The following is a 26,520-nucleotide window of genomic DNA, read 5'->3' as shown; positions in this document are numbered from 1 at the left end:
GAGCACTAAATATGTGGCTGAACAAGGTATAGAATCCCTTTTATCCTGACCTATGTGGGTCCTCTATTTTTTTGGAAAATTTCAACATTTCATATTGAAATTAGCTCCTGTCTAATATTGCATATTCCTTTTTTACATGTTAGTCTTATCTCTTTTGTGATATTATAAACTCTTTATATTTTCTTTCCTTTCTTTCCCGCTGTGTTATTATGAAAGCTTTCAAACATACAGAGGAGTTGAAAGAATTATACTGGAACACTCATATATGTATTTATATGTTGTCACAAATTTTATTGTACTGTTTGATGAGTTTTGACTAAAGTATACATGTGTGTAATTCAAACCTTGTCAAAATATAGAATATTACCTTCACTCAATAAAGTTCCTTCATACCCCTTCCAGTCAGTTCTCCTCAAATCAACCACTGTTCTGATTTTTTTCACCATAGGTTAGTTTTACTTGTTTAGAATTTAATATAAATGTAATCATACTATATGTACTCTTTGTGTATTGCTTCTTTTACTTAGCATAATATATTTGAGAATCATCCATGTTTTGGCTTCTGTCATTAGTTTTTATCTTTTAATTGTTGAGTAGTATTCTATTGTATGCGTATACCACAGTTTTGTTTTTGAATTCTCTTGTTGATTGTCACCTGGGCTGTTTCTAGGTTGTTATGTATAAAGCTGTTAGGGACATATACAAATTATTATGTGGGCATATGCTCTTCATTTCCTTGGGTACATACACAGGAGTGGAATTTCTAGGTCATAGGACAGGTATATGTTTAGTTTTTAAAGAGCTACAGCACATTTTTCTAAAGTGGTTGTGTCATTTTACACTCCTACCAACAATACTTGGTAGTAGTTTTTAAAAAATAAATAATTATTTTAGTCATTCTGGTGGTTGGATAGTGGTATCTTGTTATGATTTTAATTTTTATTTCCCTGATGACTATTTTCACTGTTTTCTCTCTTTCAGACAGTTCGGCATGGTTTTCCTTATCAGCCCACAGCATTAGCCTTTGATCCAGTTCAGAAAATCTTGGCTATTGGGACGAGAACTGGTGCTATACGAATGTATCCTTATTTTTTGGTTCATTATTTGCTATATTAATACGAATTACATTTCCTTAAATATTTAGGTAAGTGAAATATTTATGACCAAATAAAGTTTACTGTTTCTTTAGCAATGAGTAACCCACATCATCAAATTTATTGGCATATATTTAATGTCTGTAAGATAAGTATTGATGCTCCTTTTAAAATCCCTGATATTGGTGATTTGTGTCTTCTACTTTTTCCTGATTAGTCTGGCTAGAAGCTTATCAGCTGCACTGATTTTCATAAGAACCAACTTTTGGTTTCATTGCTTTTCTGTATTGTTTTCCTATATTTTATTTCATTGATTCCTGGTTTGTTTTTTTTATTTCCCCTCTTTTGATTAATCTTGGGTTTCATTTTATCTTTTTCTAGTGTTTTCAGGTGGAAACTGAAGTCACAGATTTGAGAACTTTCTTCTTTTCTAATATATGCCTGTAGGGCTGTGAATTTCCTCCCAAATTTTGTTTTAGTGTCATCCTGTCTCTGTAAATGTTTTCCTCTAAAAGTTTTATAGTGTCTGGCCTTACATTTAGGTCTTTAATCCATTTTGAGTTTATTTTGGTGTATGGTGTTAGGAAGTGTCCTAATTTCATTCTTTTACATGTAGCTGTCCAGTTTTCCCAGCACCACTTATTGAAGAGGCTGTATTTTCTACATTGTATATTCTTGCCTCCTTTATCAAAGATAAGGTGATCCTATGTGCATGGGTTTATCTCTGGGCTTTCTATCCTGTTCCATTGATCAATATTTCTGTTTTTGTGCCAGTACCATACTGTCTTGATTACTGTAGCTTTGTAGTTTAGTCTGAAGTCCAGGAGCCTGATTCCTCCAGCTCCATTTTTATTTCTCAAGACTGCTTTGGCTATTCGGGGTCTTTTGTGTTTCTATACAAACAGTGAAATTTTTTGTTCTAGTTCTGTGAAAAATGCCATTGGTAGTTTGATAGGGATTGCATTGAATCTGTAGATTGCTTTGGGTAGTAGAGTCATTTTCACAATATCGATTCTTCCAATTCAAGAACATGGTATATCTCTGCATCTGTTGGTATCATCTTTAATTTCTTTCATCAGTGTCTTATAGTTTTCTGCGTACAGGTCTTTTGTATCCTTAGGTAGGTTAATCCCTAGGTATTTTATTCTTTTTGTTGCAGTGGTAAATGGGAGTGTTTCCTTAATTTCTCTTTCATATTTTTCATCATTAGTGTATAGGAATGCAAGAGATTTCTGTGCATTAATTTTGTATCCTGCTACTTTACTAAATTCATTGATTAGCTCTAGTAGTTTTCTGGTAGCATCTTTTTTTTTTTTTTTTGCGGTACGCAGGCCTCTCATTATTGTGGCCTCTCCCGTTGCGGAGCACAGGCTCTGTTCGCGCAGGCTCAGCGGCCATGGCTCACGGGCCCAGCCGCTCCACGGCATGTGTGATCTTCCCGGAACGGGGCACAAACCCGTGTCCCCTGCATCGGCAGGCGGACTCTCAACCACTGCGCCACCAGGGAAGCCCTCTGGTAGCATCTTTAGGATTCTCTACGTAAAGTACATCATCTGCAAACAGTGACAATTTTACTTCTTTTTCGATTTGTATTCCTTTTATTTCTTTTTTTTCTCTGATTGCTGTGGCTAAAACTTCCAAAACTATGTTGAAAAATAGTGGTGACAGTGGACATCCTTGTCTTGTTCCTGATTTTAGAGGAAATGGTTTCAGTTTTTCACCATTGAGAATGATGTTGGCTGTGGGTTTGTCATATATGGCGTTTATTATGTTGAGGTAAGTTCCCTCTGTGCCTACTTTCTGGAGAGTTTTTATCATAAATGGGTGTTGAATTTTGTCGAAAGCTTTTTCTGCACATATTGAGATAAATATATGGCTTTTATCCTTCAGTTTGTTATTGTGGTGTATCACATTGATTGAATTGCGTATATTGAAGAATCGTTGCATTCCTGGGATAAACCCCACTTGATCATGGTGTATGATAATTTTAATGTGTTGTTGGATTCAGTTTGCTAGTATTTTGTTGAGGATTTTTGCATCTATGTTCATTAGGGATATTGGTCTGAAGTTTTCTTTTTTTTGACATCTTTGTCTGGCTTTGGTATCAGGGTGGTGGCCTCATAGAATGAGTTTGGGAGTGTTCCTCCCTCTACTATTTTTTGGAAGAGTTTGAGAAGGATAGGTGTTAGCTCTTCTCTACATGTTTGATAGAATTTGTCTGTGAAGCCATCTGGTCCTGGGCCTTTGTTTGAAGATTTTTAATCACAGTTTCAATTTCAGTGCTTGTGATTGGTCTGTTTATATTTTCTGTTTCTTCCTGGTTCAATTTCGGAAGGTTGTGCTTTTCTACAAATTTGTCTGTTTCTTCCAGGTTGTCCATTTTACTGGCATATAGTTGCTTGTAGTAATCGCTCATGATTCTATGTATTTCTTTTTTTTTTTAAACATCATTATTGGCGTATAATTGCTCTACAATGGTGTGTTAGTTTCTGCTTTATAGCAAAGTGAATCGGCCATGCATATACATACATCCGCATATCTCCTCCCTCTTGTGTCTCCCTCCCACCTTCCCTATCCTACCCCTCTAGGTGGTCACAAACCTTTATGTATTTCTGCACTGTCAGTTTTCACTTCTTTTTCATTTCTAATTCTGTTGATTTGAGTCTTCTCCCTTTTTTCTTGATGAGTCTGGCTAATGGTTTATCAATTTTGTTTATCCTCTCAAAGAACCAGCTTTTTGTTTTCTTGATCTTTGCTATTGTTTCCTTCATTTATTTTTTATTTTTTTTGCTCTCATCTTTATGATTTCTTTCCTTCTGCCAACTTTGCTTTTTTTTTCATTCTTCTCTAATTGCTTTAGGAATAAGGTTATGTTGTTTATTTGAGATTGTTCTTGTTTCTTGAGGTAGGATTGTATTGCTATAAACTTCCCTCTTAGAACTGCTTTTGCTGCATCACATAGGTTTTGAGTCATTGTGTTTTCATTGTCATTTGTTTCTAGATATTTTTGATTTCCTCTTTGATTTCTTCAGTGATCACTTGGTTATTTAGTAGCGTATTGTTTAGCCTCCATGTGTTTGTATTTTTTACAGTTTTTTTCCTGTAATTGATATCTAGTCTCATAGCGTTGTGGTCAGGAAAGATAATTGATACGATATTAATTTTCTTAAATTTACAAAGGCTTAATTTGTGACCCAAGATATGGTCTATCCTGGAGAATGTTCCATAAGCACTTGAGAAGAAAGTGTGTTCTGTTGTTTTTGGATGGAATGTCCTATAAATATCAGTTAAGTCCATCTTGTTTAATGTGTCATTTAAAGCTTGTGTGTCCTTATTTATTTTTATTTTGGATGATCTGTCCATTGGTGAAAATGGGATGTTAAAATCCCCTACTATTATTGTGTTCCTGTCGATTTCCCCTTTTCTGGCTGTTAGCATTTGCCTTATGTACTGAGGTGCTCCTGTGCTGGGTGCATAAATATTTGCATTTGTTATCTTCTTTGATTGATCCCTTGATCATTATGTAGTGTCTTTCTTTGTTTCTTGTAATAGTCTTTATTTTAAAGTCTGTTTTGTCTGATATGAGAATTGCTACTCCAGCTTTCTTTTGATTTCCATTGGCATGGAATATCTTTTTCCATCCCCTCACTTTCAGTCTGTATGTGTCCCTAGGTCTGAAGTGGGTCTCTTGTAGACAACATATATATGGGTCTTGTTTTTGTATCCATTTAGCCTGTCTATGTCTTTTGGTTGGAGCATTTAATTCATTTACATTTTAGGTAATTATTTATATGTATGTTCCTATTACCGGTTTCTTAATTGTTTTGGCTTTGTTTTTGTAGGTCTTTTCCTTCTCTTGTGTTTTCTGCCTAGAGAAGTTCCTTTAGCATTTGTTGTAAAGCTGGTTTGGTGTTGCTGAATTCCCTTAACTTTTGCTTATTTGTAAAGGTTTTAATTTCTCCATCGAATCTGAATGACATCCTTGCTGGCTAATCTTTTTTGTAGGTTTTTCCCTTTCATCACTTAAAATATGTCCTGCCATTTCCTCTGGCTTGCAGAGTTTCTGCTGAAAGATCAGCTGTTAACCTTATGGGGATTCCCTTGTATGTTATTTGTTGTTTTTCCCTTGCTGCTTTTAATATTCTTTCTTTGTATTTAATTTTGATAGTTTGATTAATTTGTGTCTTGGTGTGTTTCTCCTTGGATTTATCCTGTATGAGACTCTCTGTGCTTTCTGAACTTTATTGACTATTTCCTTTCCCATGTTAAGGAAATTTTCAACTATAGTGTCTTCAAATATTTTCTCAGTCTCTTTCTTTTTCTCTTCTTCTTCTGGAACCCCTATAATTCGAATGTTGGTGCATTTAGTGTTGTCCCAGAGGTCTCTGAGACTGTCCTCAATTCTTTTCATTCTTTTTTCTTTATTCTGCTCTGTGGTAGTTATTTCCACTATTTTATCTTCCAGGTCACTTATCCGTTCTTCTGCCTCAAGTATTCTGCTATTGAAACCTTCTAGAGAATTTTTGTTGTTGTTGTTGTTGTTGTACACGGGCCTCTTACTGTTGTGGCCTCTCCCATTGCAGAGCACAGGCTCTGAACCCACAGGCTCAGTGGCCATGGCTCACGGGCCCAGCCTCTCCGTGGCATGTGGGATCTTCTCGGACCGGGGTACGAACCCATGTCCCCTGCATCGGCAGGTGGACTCTCAGCCACTGTGCCACCAGGGAAGCCCCTTTCTAGAGAATTTTAAATTTCATTTATTGTGTTGTTCATCATTGTTTCTTTGCTCTTTAGTTCTCCTACATCCTTGTTAAACATTTCTTGTGTTTTCTCCATTCTATTTCCAAGATTTTGGATTATCTTTACTATCATTACTCTGAATTCTTTTTTGGGTAGACTGCCTATTTCCTCTCATTTGTTTGGTCTGGTTGTTTTTCACCTTGCTCCCTCATCTGTTGCCTATTTTCTGTCTTCTCATTTTGCGTAACTTACTGTGTTTGGAGTCTCCTTTCACAGGCTGCAGATTTGTAGTTCCCGTTGTTTTTGGTGTCTGCCCCCAATGGGTAAGTTTGGTTCAGTGGCTTGTGTAGGCTTCCTGGTGGAGGACACTGGTGACTGTGTCCTGGTGGCTGTGGCTGGATATTGTCTTTCTGGTGGGCAGTGCTGAATCCAGTGGTGTGTTTTGTGGTGTTTGTGAACTTAGTATTAGTTTAGGCATCCTCTCTGCTAATGGGTGGGATTGTGTTCCTGTCTTGGTAGTTGTATGCCATGGGGCGTCCAGCACGGGAGCTTGCCTGCCATTGGGTGGAGCTGGGTCTTAGTGCTGAGATGGAGATCTCTGGGAGAGCTCTCGCCGATTGATATTACATGGGGCTCGAGGTCTCTGGTGGTCCAATGTCCTGAACACAGCTCTCCCATCTCAGAGGCTCAGGCCTGACACCAGCCTGGAGTACCAAGATCCTGTCAGCCACACGACTCAGAAGAAAAGGAAGAAAAAAAGAGAAATATAATAATTAATAATAAACAAAGAAATAAAATTAAATAACATTAAAAATTATTAGAAAAAAAAAGTAATGAAAAAAAGAAGAGAGCAACCAAACCAATAAAAAAAAATCCACCAATTGTAACAAGCGCTTAAAACTATACTGAGATAAATATAAAAATCAGAAACAAGTCAGTCGCAGACAGCAAACTCCAAGTCTGCAGTTGCTACCAAAGTCCACTGCCTCAATTTTGGGTTGATTTGTTGTTTATTCAGGTATTCCACAGATGCAGCGTACCTGAAGTTGATTGCGGAGATTTAATCTGCTGCTCCTGAGGCTGCATGGAGAAATTTCCCTTTCTCTTCTTTGTTCCCACAGCTCCTGGGGTTCAGTTTGGTTTTGGCCCCACCTCTTTGTATAGGTTGCCCTCAGGCTTCTCCTTCCACCCAGACAAGATGGGGTTAAAGCACCAGCTGATTAGGGGGCTCTGACTCACTCATGCAGTTTGGAGGGAGGGGTACGGTTATTATAATTGGAATGCGGGGTGAGCCTGCAGCAGCAGAGGCCACTGTGACACTTCAACAGCCTGAGGCGTGCCGTGTGTTCTCCTGGGAAATTTGTCCCTGGATCACGGGACCCTGGCAGTGGCAGGCTGCACAGGCTCCCGGGGAGTGGGTGGGTGGGGAGGGCATGTAGATAGTGGTCTGTGCTTGCACACAGGATTCTTGATGGCTGCAACAGCAGTGTTAGTGTTTCATGCCAGTCTCTGGTGTCCGAGCTGATAGCTGCAGCTCATGCCCGTGTCTGGAGCTCGTTTAGGCGGTGCTCTGCCTTCTGTGGGCAGACAGGGAAGGAATCCCCTCTCCTCGCACACCCCGAAACAATGGTCTCTTGCCTCTTAGGCTGGTCCGGAGTTTTTCCTGGACTCCCTCCCAGCTAGCTGTGGTGCACTAGCCCCCTTCAGGCTGTGTTCATGCAGCCAACCCCAGTCCTCTTCCTGGGATCTGACTTCCAAAGCCTGAATCTCAGCTGCCAGCCCCCACCCACCCTGGCGGGTGAGCAGACAAATTTCTCAGGGTGGTGAGTGCTGGCCGGCACTGATCCTCTGTGTTGGAATCTCTCTGCTTCGCCCTCTGCACCCCTGTTGCTGCCCACTCCTCCGTGGCTCTGGAGCTTCCCCCCGCCCACCCCCTGTCTCCGCCAGTGAAGGGGTTTCCTATTGAGTGGAAACTTTTCCTCCTTCACAGCTCCCTCCCAGAGGTGCAGGTCCCATCCCTATTCTTTTGTCTCTGTTACTTCTTTTTATCTTTTGCCCTACCCAGGTACGTGGAGATTTTCTTGCCTTTTGGGAAGTCTGAGGTCTTCTGCCAGCATTCAGTAGGTGTTCTACAGGAGTTCTTCCACATGTAGATGTATTTCTGGTATATTTGTGGGTAGAAAGGTGATCTTCACGTCTTACTCCTCCGCCATCTTGAAGGTCCCTTGTTTATCTATTTTATATATACTAGTTTATATCTGCTAATCCCAAACTCCTAATTTATCCCTCCCTCTCTTTTCCCCTTTGGTAACCATGTTTGTTTTCTATGTCTGTGAGTCTGTTTCTGTTTTGTAAATAAATTCATTTGTATCATATTTTAGATTCCACATATAAGTGATAATATGATATTTGTCTTCTTCGTCTTTAACTTGTCTTTTCACCATCTTAACAGGACCTTTCAGAGTTCAGTTTATCAGTTTTTCCTTTATAGGTGCTGGGAGCTGAGGCTAGGGCTCCAGAGGTCAGACCCCAGGGATAGGACTGGGGTTGGCTGCATGAACACAGCCTGAAGGGGACTAGTGCACCACAGCTAGCCGGGAGGGAGTCCAGGAAAAACTCTGGACCTGCCTAAGAGGCAAGAGACCATTGTTTCGGGGTGCGTGAGGAGAGGGAATTCCTTCCCTGTCTGCCCATAGAAGGCAGAGCACCGCCTAAATGAGCTCCAGAGACGGGCATGAGCCACGGCCATCAGCTCGGACACCAGAGACTGGCATGTGCTCTTTTGGAATCACCTTTTAGAACTCTTTGTCTAACCTTGGATCTTAATTATTTTCTTTCATTTTTTTCTAAAAATTTTATAGTTATACATTTTATATTTAAATACAGGTTCCATTTTGAGTTAACTTTTTATTTCTATTGTCTTTATCTGCTTTCGGTATTAGGGTAATACTGGGTTCATAAAATGAATTGAGAAGTGTTCCCCCTGCTTCTGTTTTCTGTAATAGTTTGTATAAAATTGGTGTTAATTCTTTAAGTGTTTGGAAGAGTTTTCTAATGAGAGTACCTGGGCCTAGAGATTATGAGATTTGTTTGTTACAGATTCACTTTTAAAAATTAGTTTTAGGAGTATTTTAGCTTTCTCTTTTATCTTGTTAAATTTGCATAGTTTGTAGTCTTACTAGTGGTTTTTAAATTTTACTGATTTTTTGTTTTTGAGGAGCTAGGATTTGTTTAATTGATTTTTCTCTGTTTTATTCTTTTCAATTTTTTTGAATTATCTTTATTATTTCCTTTCTTTACTTTTCTTTGAGATTATTTTGCTCTTTTTTCCTAGTTTTTTGAAGGAGGAACCTACGTTACTGATTTGTTCCCTTTCTCTTTTCTAAGGTATACATTTAGTGTTATTAATTCTCCTCTCAGCATGGCTTTAACTGGATTCCACAGATTTTGATATGTGCATTTGAATTTTCATTCAATCATATGTAGTTTTAAAAACTGCCTTTGAGACTTCTTTGAACCATCAGTTACTTAGAAGTATTTTAATTAATTGGCAAGTGTTTGGAAGTTTTCTTGTTATTGATTTCTAGTTTTGATATCATTATGGTCAGAAAACACACTCTTTATGATTTCAGTTCTTTTAAATTTGTTAAGATTTGTTTTGTGGCCTAGGATATGATCTGTCTTGGTGGATACTCTATGGACTATGGAAAAACATGTGCATTCTTGTTGAGTGGAATGTTTTCTATTTGTCAACTAGATATTGTTGGTTGATTGTGTTGTTGAGTTCCATATTCTTGCTAATTTTTTGTCTGAAAATTCCTGCCAAATCCTGAAAGTAGAGTGAATTAGTTCTCCAGACTCTAATTTTGGATATATTTATCTCTTTCTAACTTCATTAGTTTTTGCTTTCTGTATTTTGAGACTCTGTGGTTTGGTGTGCACACATTTAGGATTGTTATATCTTCCATGGATTGATCCCTTTACCATTATGTAATGTCTTTACTTATCTCCAGTAATTTTCTTTGCTCTATAATTGACTTTATGTGATCTTAGTATAACCACTCCTACTTTTTAAAAACGAGTTAATGTTTACATGTTATATCTATTTCCATTCTTTTACTGTAAACTTATGTCATTGTATTTGAAGTGAGTTTATTGTATACAGCATATTGTTGGATCATTTTCTTTCTTTTTTTATTGAGGTGTAATTGACATATAACATTATCTTAAGTTCAGGTGTACAACATAATGTTTTGGTATCTGTATACATTGTGAAATAATCACCACAATAAGTCTAGTTAACATGCGTCACCACACATAGTTACAAACATTTTTTTTCTTCTGATGAGAACTTTAAAGATCTACTCTCTTAGTAACTTTCAAATATACAATAGAATATTATTAACTATAATCACCACGCTATGCATTATGTCCTCAGGTCTTATTTGTTTTATAATGGAAGTTTGACCTTTTGACCACCTTCATTGATTCTGCCCACCCCACACCTCCCACCTTTGGCAACCACCAATCTGTTCTCTATATCTACGTGTTCAGTATTTCTGTTTGTTTGTTTTTTAGATTCCACTACAAATGAGATTGTACAGTATTTGTCTTTCTCTGTCTGACTTATTTCAGTCAGCATTTGCCTTTAGTGTCCATCCATGTTATCACAAATGGCTAGATTTCATTCTTTTAATATGGCTGAATAACATTCTGTTCTCTCTCTATGTATACCACATTTCTTTGTCTATTCATCCATCATTGGACACTTAGGCTGTTTCCATATCTTGGCTATTGTAAATAATGCTGCAATGAATATGGGGGTATAGATATCTTTTTAAGTTAGGTTTTCATTTCCTTCTGATAAATACCCCAAAGTGGAATTGCTGGATTGTATGGTAGTTCTATTTTATTTTATTCTTAGAAAATTATTTTATTTTATATTGGAGTATAGTTGATTAACAATGTGTTAGTTTCAGGTGTACAGCACAGTGATTCAGTTATACACATGCAAGTATCCATTCTTTTTCAAATTCTTTTCCCATTTTGATTATTAAAGAATACTGAGCCGAGTTCACTGTGCTATACAGTAGGTCCTTGTTGGTTACCTATTTTAAATATAGTAGTGTTTACATGTCAATTGCAAACTTCCATACTGTTTTTCATAGTGCCTGCACCAATTTACAGTCTCACTAACAGTGCACAAGTGTTCCCTTTTCTCTACATCCTTGCTAACACTTGTTATTCCTTGTCTTTCTGGTAATAGCCATTTTAACAGGTGTGAGCTGGTTTCCCATTGTGGTTTTAAGTTGCGTTTCCCTGATGATTAGTGATGTTGAATACCTTTTCATGTACCTCTTGGCCATCTGTATATCTTCTTTGGAAAAATGTCCATTCAGCTCCTCTGCCAATTTTTTAATTGAATTGTTTGGGTTTTTTTGCTATTGAGTCATATGAGTTCTTTATATATTTTGGATATTAATCCCTTATCAGACATGATTTGCAAATATTTTCTCCCATATGATAGGTTTCTTTTTCATTTTGTTGACAGTTTGCTTTGCTGTGCAGGAGCTTTTTAGTTTGATGTAGTCCCACTTAGTTTTGTATTTTGTTGTTGTTTTTTTGCTTTTGGTGTCAACTCTAAAAAATCATTGCCAATAATGATTTACAGGAGCTTACTGCTTATATTTTCTTCTAGGAGTTTTATGGTTTCAGGTCTTTTGTTCAAGTTCTTGCCAATTTGAGTTAGTTTTTGTGTGTAGTGTAAGATAATGGTCTAGCTTCATTCTTTTGCATATGGATGTCCAGTTTTCCCAGCATCATTTATTGAAGAGACTGCCTTTTTCCCATTAAGTATTCTTGGCTTCCTTGTCAAATATTAGTTGACCATATATGCATGGGTGTATTTCTGGAATCTTGATTCTGTTCCATTGGTTTATGTGTCTGCTTTTATGCCAGTATCATATTGTTTTGATTACTTATAGCTTTGTAATATAGTCTGAAACCAGGGAGCATGACACCTCCAGCTTTGCTCTTCTTTCTCAAGATTGCTTTCACTATTTGAGGTCTTCTGTGGTTCCATACAAATTTTAGGATTATTTGTTCTAGTTCTGTGAAAAATGCCATGGGTATTTTGATAGGGATTGCATTGAATCTTTAGATTGCTTTGGATAGTATGGACATTTTAGCAGTATTAATTCTTCCACCCAAGAGTACAGTATATCTATCCATTTATTTGTGTTTTCAGTTTCTTTCATCAATGTCTTATAGTTTCCAGTATATAAGTGTTTTACCTCCTTGGGTAAACTTATCCCTAGGTCTTTTATTCTTTTTGATGCAATTGCAAATGGGATTGTCTTCTTAATTTCTCTTTCTGGTAGTGTATAGAGATGTAACAGATTCCTGTATATTAATTTTGTATCCTGCAACTTTACTGAATTTATTTATTAGTTCTAGTAGTTTTCTGATAGAGACTTTAGGATTTTACACATTTAGTATCATGTCATCTGCAAATAGTGACAGTTTTACTTCTTCATTTGCAGTTTGAGTGCCAGGTGGGTGTGCATGTTCAGTTTCTTGGTGAGCCCTGTCAACATACCCCCAGAAAAAGGATAGTGACTGACACTGCCTCACTTAAAATGGATGGGGTGGAAGTTCATCTTCCCACTGTGCTCCAGTGACATCAGGAGATATAAGAAGCATAGCATCAATCACTTCTCCCTGCACCACCTTCTTTTGCCTCATCAATGTGAAGAGAGGTTCAGCTCCTACTAGGATTCTCTGATACAGTGTGGTTGCTGACTAGCCCTCCTTCACCCACCTTGTTCAGTCTTGTTGCTGTCAGGTGGAAGTGAGGATTCTGGTTCCGAATGACCACCTTGCTGACTTGGAGTGCTAGGAGGGTGTGAGTGAAGGCTAATGATGACTAGCCCCACCTTATACTACCTCATTCAATCTTGTTGCCCCTGGACTCCACTGATGCTACCTTGGTGGGGGAATTAGAACAACTCTTCCTTATCCTTGTAAGGGGATGGAAGATCAACTGCTAATTTAGACTCACTGATACTACTGCGTCAGGATTGGATTGCTGCCACCTGCCTCCGCTTGTATGGAGATGGGTGATCAGCATCCTGCTGAGTGCACTGATACAACCTGGCAGTGGAACAAAGTGCTACCTGCTTCTTCCAGGCAGGGGATGGGTGACTAGCAACCTGCTTGTGCCCTTAAATACTACCTTCTGGGGGAGTTGAAGTGTGCTCTCTGCAGCGTGGGAGTGAGATGAGGTAGAAGATCAGCTCTGCAGTCAGCTCTGTTGAACTCCCATGGAGTGGGAAAGAGAAGAGTATGGTTTTCTCATTGTTGTTTGGCTAGAGTATGGTTTTCTCATTGTTGTTTGGCTAGAATTATGGGTAATGCCACAATTTGCTTTTAGCCTACCCTCTTCTCTGTCCTTTGACTGGGAGAACAGCCTTTTCTTGGATTGTTTTTTGTTTTTGTCTTTATTTTTTGCTTGTGCTAGTTGGTGGTCCTGGGTTGGAAACTTCTACAGTGTCCTGTCCAGGACATATGGGACACAATAAGGAAACTCAAGGAACTCACTGCTGTGTCATTCCTCATTTCCTGAGATGCCTAGGCATTTCTCCTTTCTACCTCAGAGTTTCCTTTCACTTGTTTATAATATTATCTCCAGGGCAGGGTTTTTGTTTTTGTTTTCAGTTGTGAAAGACAGAAACTGGGAGGAATAGGGCTTTTTCATCTTGGCAGAATTGTAATCCTCCATCCCCAGATTTTAACATGTTGTTTTTTCCTTCCATTTAACTTAAAATATTTTCTAATGTCTGCTTGATTTCTTTTCTTTATGTGTAGGTTATTTATAAGTGTTTTATTTAGTTTCTAAATATTAGAGATTTTTCTAGAGATCTTCCTGTTATTGATTTCTAATTTAATTCAATTGTGGTCAGACAATATACTTTATATGACCTGAATACTTCTAAATTAATTGAAGCTTGTTTTATGGCCCTGTCTGTGGTCTATCATGATAAATGTTAAATATGCATTTGAAATGAATGTGTATTCTGCTATTGTTGGGTGGATTTATCTGTAAGTATTAATCAGGTAAAATTGATAGTGTTCCCTAATACCATACACAAAAATAAGCTCAAAATGGATTAAAGACCTAAATGTAAGGCCAGAAACTATCAAACTCTTAGAGGAAAACATAGGCAGAACACTCTATGACATAAATCACAGCAAGATCCTTTTTGACCCACCTCCTAGAGAAATGGAAATAAAAACAAAAATAAACAAATGGGACCTAATGAAACTTCAAAGCTTTTGCACAGCAAAGGAAACCATAAACAAGACCAAAAGACAACCCTCAGAATGGGAGGAAATATTTGCAAATGAAGAAACTGACAAAGGATTAATTTCCAAAATTTACAAGCAGCTCATGCAGCTTAATAACAAAAAAACAAACAACCCAATCCAAAAATGGGCAGAAGACCTAAATAGACATTTCTCCAAAGAAGATATACAGATTGCCAACAAACACATGAAAGAATGCTCAACATCATTAATCATTAGAGAAATGCAAATCAAAACTACAATGAGCTATCTTAGATAGCTCTCACACCAGTCAGAATGGCCATCATTAAAAAATCTAGAAACAATAAATGCTGGAGAGGGTGTGGAGAAAAGGGAACACTCTTGCACTGCTAGTGGGAATGTGAATTGGTTCAGCCACTATGGAGAACAGTATGGAGGTTCCTTAAAAAACTACAAATAGAACTATCATATGACCCAGCAATCCCACTACTGGGCATATACCCTGAGAAAACCAAAATTCAAAAAGAGTCATGTACCAAAATGTTCATTGCAGCTCTATTTACAATAGCCCGGAGATGGAAACAACCTAAGTGCCCATCATCGGATGAATGGATAAAGAAGATGTGGCACATATATACAATGGAATATTACTCAGCCATAAAAAGAAACGAAATTGAGCTATTTGTAATGAGGTGGATAGACCTAGAGTCTGTCATACAGAGTGAAGTAAGTCAGAAAGAGAAAGACAAATACCGTATGCTAACACATATATATGGAATTAAAGAAAAAAAAAGGTCATGAAGAACCTAGCAGTAAGACAGGAATAAAGACACAGACCTACTGGAGAACGGACTTGAGGATATGGGGAGGGGGAAGGGTGAGCTGTGACAGGGCGAGAGAGAGGCATGGACATATATACACTAACAAACGTAAGGTAGATAGCTAGTGGGAAGCAGCCGCATGGCACAGGGATATCGGCTCGGTGCTTTGTGACTGCCTGGAGGGGTGGGATAGGGAGAGTGGGAGGGAGGGAGACGCAAGACGGAAGAGAGATGGGAACATATGTATATGTATAACTGATTCACTTTGTTATAAAGCAGAAACTAACACACCATTGTAAAGCAATTATACCCCAATAAAGATGTTAAAAAATTGATAGTGTTATTCAAATCTATATTTGTGCTGATTTTTTATCCACTTCTATCTATTACTGAGACAGAGGTATTGAAATCTCCCACTATCATTTTAGAATGATCTGTTTATCATTGAAGTTCTATCAGTTTTGTTTTATTTTATTTCATGTATTTTGAAGCTCTGTTTTTAGCTGTATGAACAGTTAGGAGTATTAAGTTATTTTGTTGAGTTAACTCTTAACATTATGAAATGACCTCCTTTGTCTTTGGTAATATTCTTTGATCTGAAATTTACTTTGTCTGATATGGATATAGCCACTGAAGCTTTCTTTTGATTATTCTTAGCATGGTGCATCTTTTTCCATCTCTTTTACTTTAACCTATTTGTGTCTTCATATTTAGTGTGTTCTTGTAGGCAGCGTATAGTTGGGTATTGCTTTTCTGCCTAATTTGACAATCTCTGTCCTTTATAATTTTTTGATTCATTTTTATATTAAAGATAGATTTATGTTTTAACATAATAGTTATTTTTAAGAGATGTTACTTTTCTTGCTAGAGAATACATTAATCAATTTAAATTTCATCTTTTAATATTATCATAAAGTAAATTTGACTTTTCTTTTAATAATATACAGTTCTATGAATTAAGTACAGGTATACCTCATTTTATTTTGCTTTGCAGATATTCATTTTTTATAAATTGAAGGTTTGTGGCAACCCCGTGTCTTCAGGTCTGTCAGCACCATTTTTCCAACAGCATTTGTTCACTTAGTGTCTCTGTGTCACTTTTTGGTAATTTTCGCAATATTTCAAGTCCTCTACCAGCAAAAAGAGTGCGACTCACTGAAGGCTCAGATGATGGTTAGCACTTCCTAGCAATAAAGTATTTTTAATAAAGGTATGTACATTTTTTTTAGACATAATGCTATTGCACACTTAATAGACTACAGTATAGTGTAAACAACATTTATACACACTGGGAAATCAGAAAATTCGTGTGACTCCCTTTACTGTGACTGCCTTCCTCTATTAGTTTTATAGTTTTAGCTTTTTAATTTAAACTGTGATTCATTTTGAGTTTATTTTTGTATATGGTGTTAGGATGGGATCTACATCCTTTCGCATGTGGATATTTAGTTGTTGTAGCACTATTTCCTAAAAACAAATAATCTGTCTCCATTAAATTGTCTTGATATCCTTGTTGAGAATCAGTTGACTAAGTATGTGAGGGTTTATTTCTAGAATCTCAATTCTGTTCCAATTAGCTCTATGTCTGCCTTATTCCAGTACCTTATTGTTTTGATTACTGTAGCTTTCTATACAATTATAAGTTAGAATCTTCCAACTTTATTCTTGTTTTTTAAGATTATTTTTCTATTCTGTGTCTCTTAAATATCCAAATGAATCTTCGGATCATCTTGTCTATTGCTGCAAAAATGCAGCTGGGATTTTGATAGAGATTTTGATAGGGATTGAATTGATTCTGAATTTGGGGAGTACTACCACCTTAATAATATTGTTTTTTGATCTATAGGTATGAGATGTCTTTCCATTTATTAGGTCTTTAATTATTTTCATCAATGTTTATAGTTTTTAGAATACAAATTTTATACTTCTTTTGTTCAGTTTATTCCTATTTTATTACTTTGGATGCTACTATAAATGGTATTATTTTCTTAATTTAATTTTTGAATAGTGCTTTGCTAGTATATAGAGAAACATAATTGATTTTTATTTTTTTAACATCTTTATTGGGGTATAATTGCTTTACAATGGTGTGTTAGTTTCTGCTTTATAACAAAGTGAATCAGCTATACATACACATATGCTCCCATGTGTCTTCCCTCTTGTGTCTCCCTCCCTCCCACTCTCCCCATCCCAACCCTCCAGGCTGTCCCAAAGCCCCGAGCTAATATCCCTGTGCCTTGCGACTGCTTCCCCCTAGCTATCTACCTTACTACGTTTGTTAGTGTGTATATATTGATTTTTGTACATTGATTTTGTTACCTGCAGCCTTAATGAACTCTTTTATTAGTTGTAATAATTTTTGAGTATATTTCTTAGGATTGTGTACAGACATACCTTGGATATATTGTGGATTCAGTTCCAGACCATTGCAATAAAGCAAATATTGCAATAAAGTGTCACATGAATTTTTTGGTTTCCCAATGGATATAAAAGTTATATTTACACTCTACTATTGCCTATGAAGTATGCAATAGCATTATGTCTAAAAAAATAATGTATATGCCTTAATTGAAAAACATGTGTACGTGCCTTTATTGCTAAAAAGGCTAATCATCATCTGACAGTGCAGGGTTGCCATAAACCTTACATTTGTAAAAAAAACTCAGTATCTGAGAAGTGCAATAAAGCAAAGCACAATAAAAGAAGGTATTCCTGTGTGTACAAGCTCATGTTACCTACAAGTAATTTTAGTTCTTCCTTTGTAATCTGAGTGTCCTTTATTTCTCTTGTTTAATTGCCGTTGATAAAACCTTTAGTATATATTTGTCTCATTTCTGATCTTAGAAGGAAAGCATTCATTGTTTCACTAGTATGACATTAGCTAGCAGTGGGTTTTTTGTACACGCCCTTTATCAGATTGAAGAAATTTCTTTCTATTGTTAATTCATTGAGAGTTTTTTTATCATGAAGGTGTACAAAATTTTCTCAAATACTTTTTCTGCACCTACTGAGATGACAAAGTGACTTTTGTTCTGTATTCTATTGATATGGTATATTACATTAATTGATTTTTTAATGTTAAACCAGTGTTGCAATCCTGGAATAAATCTCACCGGGTCATGATAAATGACCCTTTTTAGATGTTGCTGTATTCAGTTTGCTTATATTTTGCTGAAAATTTTTGTGTCTATATTAATAAATTATTGGTTTTAAGTTTTCTTTCTTTGTAATATCTTTGTCTGTCTCTGATTTCAGGGTAGTCTGGCCTAATAGAATAAGTTAGAAAGTGTTTTCTCTTCTGATTTTTAAGAGAGTTAATGAAGAATAGGTATTAATCTTAACTTTTTGGTAGAATTCACCAATGAAGCCATCTGGGCTTTTCATCCTGAGAAGTTACTTGATTACTAAATCAATCGCTTTAAAGGTCTATTCAGATTTTAAAACTTCTTTTCTAATCAATTTCAGTAGCTTATGTCTTTCTAGGAATTTTTTCATTTTATCTAAATTATCTAATTTGTTGGCATATAATTGTTTATAGTATCCCCTTATAATCTTTATTTTTGTAAGGTTTGTAGTCTGTCCCATTTTTTACTTCCTGATTTTAATTATTTGTGTGTTCTCTTTATGGTTGATCTAGATGAATGTTTGTAAGTTTTGATGTTTTTTTAAAGAACCAGCTTTCGGTTTCATTGATTTTCTTTATTTTTGTTTTATACTCCATTTTAGTAATGCAGCTCATCTTTTTCATTTCCTTTCTTCTGATTGCTTGGGTTTAGTTTACTCTGCTTTTGTTGTTTCTTATGGTGCAATTTTAGGTTATTAAATTGAGATCTTTTTTTTGTATAGATACTTAATTTCCATCTAAGAACTTCTTTAGCTGTATCCCCTAAGTTTTATTATGTTGTGTTTTCATTTTTATTCATCTAAAATTATTTTAAAGTTTCCCTTGTGACTCCTTTGACCTGTTGGTTATTTAGGGATATGCTCTTTAATTTCCACATATTTGTGAATTCCCCAAATTTCTTTCTGTAACTGATTTCTAACTTCACTCCATTGTGGCCAGAGAACATAATTTATATGATTTCAATCCTTTTAAATGTATTAAGGCTTGTTTTATGGCCTATCTGGTTTCAACTTCTACATGTGAAGAGCTTGGAAGTTGTCAAATGAAATAAAATGAAGTTAAAATGTTGGTCAAACCTAAAATCAACAACTTTTCTTGAACCTATTAGAGAAATAAGGTTGCAGGGCATACTTCCACCCCAAAATCTGAAGAGAACAGCAAATCTAGAGAGTCACAGATATTTCAGTAGCCGCTGGAACCATAAGCTGGTAGGAACACTCAAATGGTAATTTTTTTTTCAAATTGTTAGATGCTGAATGTGTGATTAGCATGAAAACATGAAACTCCTGAGGGCCAAAGTGTTAGGGGAGCCCCCATACTTTCATGTCTGACTTTCAACAAAAAATTGTAAGCCATTCCAACAATAAGACATGCCGTCTAAACAGCAATAAGAAATGCAATTTAAATAGATAAAGCAAGCATCATAACCAGACTCAGCTATGGCACAGATTATAGAATTATTAGATAAGAAATTAAAAATAACTATGATCAATATGCTAAGAGTTCTAATGTAAACATTAGACAATATGAAACAGGAAACTAATATGACCCAGAAACTAAGAAATAGTCCAAAGGAAATGCCAGAAATCAAAAACACTGTACAGAAATGAAGAACACCTTTGATGAACTTATCAATGGACAAGACTCAGGCAAGGAAAGAATCATTGAGTTTGAAGGTGGGTCAATAGAAATTAAAGAGTAAAGAGAGAAAATAATTGAAGAAAAAGCATAGTAAAATATCCAAGAGCTGTGTGACAGTTTCAAAAGGTGTAAAGTAAATGTTCTTGGACTACCAGAAAGAGAAGAAAGAGTGAGAAGAACAGAAGAACTATATTTGAAGTAAACTATGGCTGAGAACTTTTCAGAATTAATAACATACACCAAATCACAGATCAAGGAATCTCAGGGAACAACAAACAGGATAAATACAGAAAAGAAAACTGCATGAGCCATGTAATATTCACTTTAGATAAGAAAATACAGAAAATCTTGAAGGAAGCCAGAGGAAGGAAACTGCCTTACTAGTAGAGGAACAAGGATAAGGGTGAAATATATAAAGTGTTGAAAGGAAAACATATAATTTTGTTTTATATATATATATATTATATTTCCATATAATGGAAACATTATATGTTTCCAGCAACATATAATTCTGTATCTAGGAAATTATATTTCACAAGTGAAGTGGAAACCATGAAAATTAAAAAGAAATGTTAGAACTAATAAATCCAGCAGAGCTTCAAGATACAAAATCAACACCAAAAATTCAGTTGTTTCTATATACTAACAATGAATAATCTGAAAAGGAAATTAAGAAGACAATTCCAATTACAGTAGCATCAAAAAGAATAAAATATTTGGGAATAAATTTAACCAAGGAGACAAAAGACTTGTACACTGAAAACTACAAAATGTTTCTGAAATAAGTTTAAGAAGATCTAAATAAATGGAAAGAAATCCTGTGTTCTTGGGTTAGAAGGCTTAATGTTGTTAAGATGTCAGTACTACACAAAGTGATCTACAGATTCAGTGTAATCCCTATCAACTCAATATGTTTTTCAGAAAGAAAAATTCATCCTAAATTTCATATGGAATTTCCAGGGACTCCAAATAGCTAAAACAATCTTGAAAGAGGACAAAGTTGGAGGTCTCAAACTTCCTGATTTTGAAACTTATTACAAAGCTATGGTCATCAAAGCAGTGTGGTAATAGTGCAAAGACAGACATATAGACCAATGGAATAGAATAGAGAGCCTACAAATAAACCCTTGAATACATGGTCAAATGATTTTTGATAAGAGTGCCAATAGCATTCAATTGGAAAAGGACAGTCCTCTCAACAAGTGGTTCTGGGAAAACTGGATATCCACATGCAAATAATAGAGTTGGAATCTTACCTTAAACCATATACAAAAATTAAGTCAATATGGATCAAAGACCTAAAAGCTAAACCTATAAAACTCTTAGAAAGAAATAAAGGAAAAATGCATGACAATGGATTTAGCAATAATTTTTGCATATGGTGTCCAAAGCATAGGCAAACAAAGAAAAAAATAGATGTATTAGACTTCTTCAATATTAAAAACTTTTGTGCATCAAAGGACACTATTAAGAGAGTGAAAAGGCAACCTGTGGAATGGGAGAAAATATTGGCAAATCATATATTTGATAAGGGATATCAGAATATGTGAAGAACTCTTACAACTTAACAGCAAGAAACCAAACCCAGCTCAAAATGGGCAAAGGACTGGAATAGACATTTCTCCAAAGAAGATATACAGATGGCCATTAAACATGAAAAACATGCTCAATATTAGGGAAATGCAAATCAACACCACAATGAAATACCACTTCACACTTACTAGGAAAGATATTATTTAAAAAAATTTAAAACGTGGATGGATAAGCAGAAAGTAGTACATATACATGGTGGAATATTATTCAGCCTTGAAAAGAAAGGAAATTTTGATACATGCTACAACATGAATGGACCTTAAAAACATTATGTTAAGTGAAAGAAGCCAGTCACAAAAGGACATGTATTGTCATTATATGAAGTTCTTTGAGTAATGAAATTCATAAAGACAGAAACTAGAATGGTAACTTCCAAGGCTGGGAATGGAGAGCATAATGGGGAGCTATTGTTTAATAGGTATAGAGTTTCAGTTGGGGAAGAACAAAAAAGTTCTGGAGATGGATGGTGGTAATGGTTCCCAACAACGTGATTGTACTTAATGCCACAGAACTGTGTACTTGATAATGGTTAAAATGGTAAATTTTATGTTATATATATTTTATCACAATGAAAAAATAAAATAAGAAAATAATTAAAATTTTTCAAAAAAATAAAATTTGGGGAGAGAAGTAAGTAGAAATAAAGAGTTCCTCAGACAAACAAAAAATTAGAGAATTCACTGCCATCAGAGCTGCACCTAAAAATGTTAAAAAGAAGTGTTTTAGGGAGAAAGAAAATGATGTCAGAAATGTAAATCTATGTAAAGAAAGAGTGTTGGGGAAGGAATAAATGAAGGTAAAGCAGAATCTCCTATTTTTTCTTCTTATTTTTTTATTGAGATATAATCAGAGTATAACATTGTATAAATTTAAGGTATACAGTATGTTTGATACATTTACATATTGCAATATGATTACAATGTAGTATAAGGTATTGTTCCCAACCTCAGGAGCACCCCAGGTGAAATTCAAAACTGGGTTCCATACACGGAGGGCAAAGAGAGGCCAAAGAAGGAGGCAGACCAGTCCAGATTGGTAGGTGGTAGTTTTAATCAGCAAGGCAATTTGCATACAAGGCTTGTCCTGGGAGACTGCAAGATGAATAGATGACCACTCTGGCCCACCAGAATCCCGAAAGTTTATATAGAGGGCTTAACTGGGTTCAGCCATGTATTCAATCTGGATGGTCTCAATAATACATTACTCTCTCAAAGCTGCATATTTGAAATGGCTACTAGTATGAGAATAGTAGTTGGATGGACCTTACATTCCAAGGACAAGGGAGGGTGTGTGGAGCCTCTAATTGCCTGGATAGACTGGTGGTTTTATCTTCTTGATGATATCCTCCAACATACTTTCATCATATCTCATAATTATCTTTTTATTTTTGTGATCTAGTTTCTTTATAACTTTGTAAAGAGTTTCTTTACAACTTTGAAGTATATAATACAGTATTTTTAACTATAATGACAGTGTTATACATTAGATCTCCAGAACTTATTCATCTTCTAACTGCAAGTGTACCTCTTGATCAACATCTCCCCAATTCCTCCACCTCCCCAGACCCTGGTAACGACCATTCTATTCTTAGTTTCTACAAGTTCAAGTTTATTAGAGTCTACATATAAGTGATAATATACAGTATTTTTCCTTCTCGTCTGACTTATTTCACTTAGCATAATGCCAACAAAGTCCATTCATGTTGTTGCAAATGGCAGGATTTCCTTCTTTCTCATGGCTGAATGATATTCTATTGTGGTGTGTGTGTGTATGTGTATACATGGATTACATATATATGTATATATGTACATATATTTATACACACATATATAAAAAATGTTTTTTTAATCCATTCATCTGTTGATGGACACATAGTTTGTTTCCATGTCTTGGCTGTTGTGAATACTGCTGCAGAGTATGGGGCATGGGGATACAGATATCATTTTGAGAGAGTGATTTCATTTCCTTAGTATATATACACCCAGAAGTGGAATTGCTGGATCATACGGTATCTCTATTTTTATCTTTTGAGGAACCTCCAAACTGTTTTCCATAATAGCTGTACCAATTTACATTTCCAGCAACAGTGCACAAGGGTTCTCTTTTCTCCACATCCTTGCCAGTGCTTTTTGATTACAGTCATTCTGACAGATGTGAGATGATAGCTCATTGTGGTTTAGATTTGCATTTCCTTGATGATTAGTGATGTTGAGCATATTTTCATGCTATTGGCCATTTGTATGTCATTTTTGGAAAAATGTCAGAAAAAATTCAGGTCCTTTTCCCCTCCCCCCCTTTTGTGGCTATTGATTTCTATGAATATTTTGGTACATTTTGGATATTAACCTCTTACCTGATATATGGTATGCAAGTATGTTCTCTCGTTCTGTAGGTTTCTTCTTCATTCTGTTGATTACATCTTTTGCTGTACAGAAGCTATTTTGTTTCCTGTAGTGCCACTTGTTTATTTTTGCTTTTGTTGCTTGTGCTTTTGGTGGTATATCCAAAAAATCATTGCCAAAACCAATGTCAAGGAGACTTTGGTGTATATTTTCTTCCAGGAGTTTTATAGTTCCAGGTCTTATGTTGAAATCATTAATTCATTTCAAGTTACTTTCTGTGAGTGATATAAGATAGGGGTCCATTTCATTCTCTTGCATCAGAATATTTATTTCTATGTATAGAAAACACCCAATGTCATTTTTTGAAAATACTATCCTTTCTTCATGGTGTATTCTAGGCTGCCTTGTCAAATATTAGTTGACTGTGTGTGGGCTTATTTCTAGGCTCTTGATTCTGTTTCATTGGTCTCTGTGTCTGTTTCTGCACCAGTATCATACTGTTTTGGTTACTGTAGCTTTGTAATATAGTTTGAAATCAAGAAGTGTGGTGGCTCCAGCTTTGTTCTTTTTTTTAGGGGGTTTGAAAAATGTAATAGTTGAAATAAAATGCTTTTTTTATACATCTTTATTGGAGTATAATTGCTTCACAGTGCTGTGCTGGTTTCTGTTGTACAGCAAAGTGAATCAGCCATATGCATACATATATCCCCATATCCCCTCCCTCTTGAGCCTCCCTCCCACCCTCCCTATCCCACCCCTCTAGGTTGTTGCAAAGCATTGAGCTGATCTCCCTGTACTCTGCTGCTTTCCACTAGCTATCTGTTTTACATTTGGTAGTGTATATATGTTGATGCTTCTCTCACTTTGCCCCAGCTTCCCCCTCCCCCACCATGTCCTCAAGTCCATTCTCTATATCTCCGTCTTTATTCCTGCTCTGCCACTAGGTTCATCAGTACCATTTTTTTAAGATTCCATTTATATGCATTAGCATATGGTATTTGTTCTCTCTTTCTGACTTACTTCACTCTATGACAGACTCTAGGTCCATCCACCTCATTAAAAATTACTCAATTTCGTTTATTTTTATGGCTGAGTAATATTCCATTGTATATATGTGCCACATCTTCTTTCTCCATTCATCTGTTGATAGACATTTAGATTGCTTCCATGTCCTGGCTACTGTAAATAGTGCTGCAGTGAACATTGTGGTACGTGTCCCTTTTTGAATTATGGTTTTCTCAGGGTATATGCCAAGTAGTGGGATTGCTTGGTCATATGGTAGTTCTATTTTGAGTTTTTTAAGGAACCTCCATACTGTTTTCCATAGTGGTTGTATCACTTTACATTCCCACAAACAGTGCAGGAGGGTTCCCTTTTCACACATGCTCTTCAGCATTTATTGTTTCTAGATTTTTTGATAATGGCCTTTTTGACCAGTGTGAGGTGATACCTCATTCTAGTTTTGATATGCATTGCTCTAATAATTAGTGATGTTGAGCATCTTTTCATGTGCCTCTTGGCCATCTGTATGTCTTCTTTGGTGAAATGTCTATTTAGATCTTCCACCCATTTTTTAATTGGATTGTTTGTTTTTTTGAGGTTGAGCTCCATGAGCTGTTTGTAGATTTTGGAGGTTAATCCTTTGTCCGTTGGAGATTAATCCTTAGTCCATTGTTTCATTTGCAAATATTTTCTCCCATTCTGAGGGTTGTCTTTACATCTTATTTATGGTTTCCTTTGCTATGCAAAAGCTTTTAAGTTTAATTAGGTCCCATTTGTTTATTTTTGTTTTTATTTTCATTACTCTAGGAGGTGGGTCAAAAAAAGATCTTGCTGTGGTTTTATGTCAGAGTGTTTTTCCTATGTTTTCCTCTATGAGTTTTATAGTGTCCAGTCTTACATTTAAGTCCTTAATCCATTTTGAGTTTATTTTTGTGTATGGTTTCTAATTCTAATGTCATTTCATTCTTGAACATGTAGCTGTCCAGTTTTCCCAGCACCACTTATTGAAGAGGCTTTCTTTTCTCCATTGTATGTTCTTGCTTCCTTTGTTGTAAATTAGGTGACCATATGTGCATGGTTTATCTCTGGGCTTTCTCTCCTATACCATTGACCTATATTTCTGTTTTTGTGCCAGTACCATATTGTCTTGATTACTGTAACTTTGTAGTATAGTTTGAAGTCAGGGAGCCTGATTCCTCTGGCTCCATTTTTCTTCCACAAGATTGCTTTTCCTTTTCAGGGTCTTTTGTGTTTCCATACAAATTGTAAAATTTTTTGTTCTAATTCTGTGAAGAATGCCATTTTCTCCACATCCTTGCCAACACATTATTTGTGGTCTTTTTGAAGATAGCTATTCTGACAGGTGTGAGGTGATATCTCATTGTGGTTTTAATTTGCATTTCCCTGATGATTAGCAATGTTGAGCATCTTTTTTTTTTTTTTTTTTTTTTTTTTGTGGTATGCGGGCCTCTCACTGTTGTGGCCTCTCCCGTTGTGGAGCATAGGCTCCGGACGCGCAGGCTCAGCAGCCATGGCTCATGGGCCCAGCTGCTCCGCAGCATGTGGGATCTTCCTGGCCCCGGGCACGAACCCGTGTGCCCTGCATCGGCAGGCCGATTCTCAACCACTGCGCCACCAGGGAAGCCCAAGCATCTTTTTATGTGCCTGTTGGCCATCTGTGTGTCTTCTTTGGAAAAATGTCTATTCAGGTCTTCTGCCATTTTTAATTGGGTTGTTTGTTTTTTTGATATTGAATTGTGTGAGCTTTTTATATATTTGGGATATTAACCCTTATTGGTCATATTTTCAGTTTTTTCTCCCATTAAGTAGGTTATCAT

The 26,520-nt window shown here is 36.1% G+C and overlaps 1 protein-coding gene across 2 annotated transcripts in view; it reads left to right on the top strand.

Annotated features, from left to right (window-relative positions):
- STXBP5L (syntaxin binding protein 5L) overlaps positions 1–26,520 on the top strand; it is a 398,063-nt gene that overhangs the window by 48,007 nt on the left and 323,536 nt on the right. For both annotated transcript variants that reach the window (XM_065875972.1, XM_065875974.1), the window contains exon 2: positions 982–1,079. In XM_065875972.1, coding sequence (XP_065732044.1) covers positions 982–1,079 — 98 coding nt within the window. The remainder of the gene's footprint in view (positions 1–981; positions 1,080–26,520) is intronic.

This window comes from Phocoena phocoena, chromosome 4, assembly GCF_963924675.1.
Source record: "Phocoena phocoena chromosome 4, mPhoPho1.1, whole genome shotgun sequence".
In the NCBI taxonomy this organism is placed as follows: Eukaryota; Metazoa; Chordata; class Mammalia; order Artiodactyla; family Phocoenidae; genus Phocoena; species Phocoena phocoena.
Note: the sequence above shows the minus strand (reverse complement) of the source record. Positions and strands in the feature narration are given on the sequence as shown.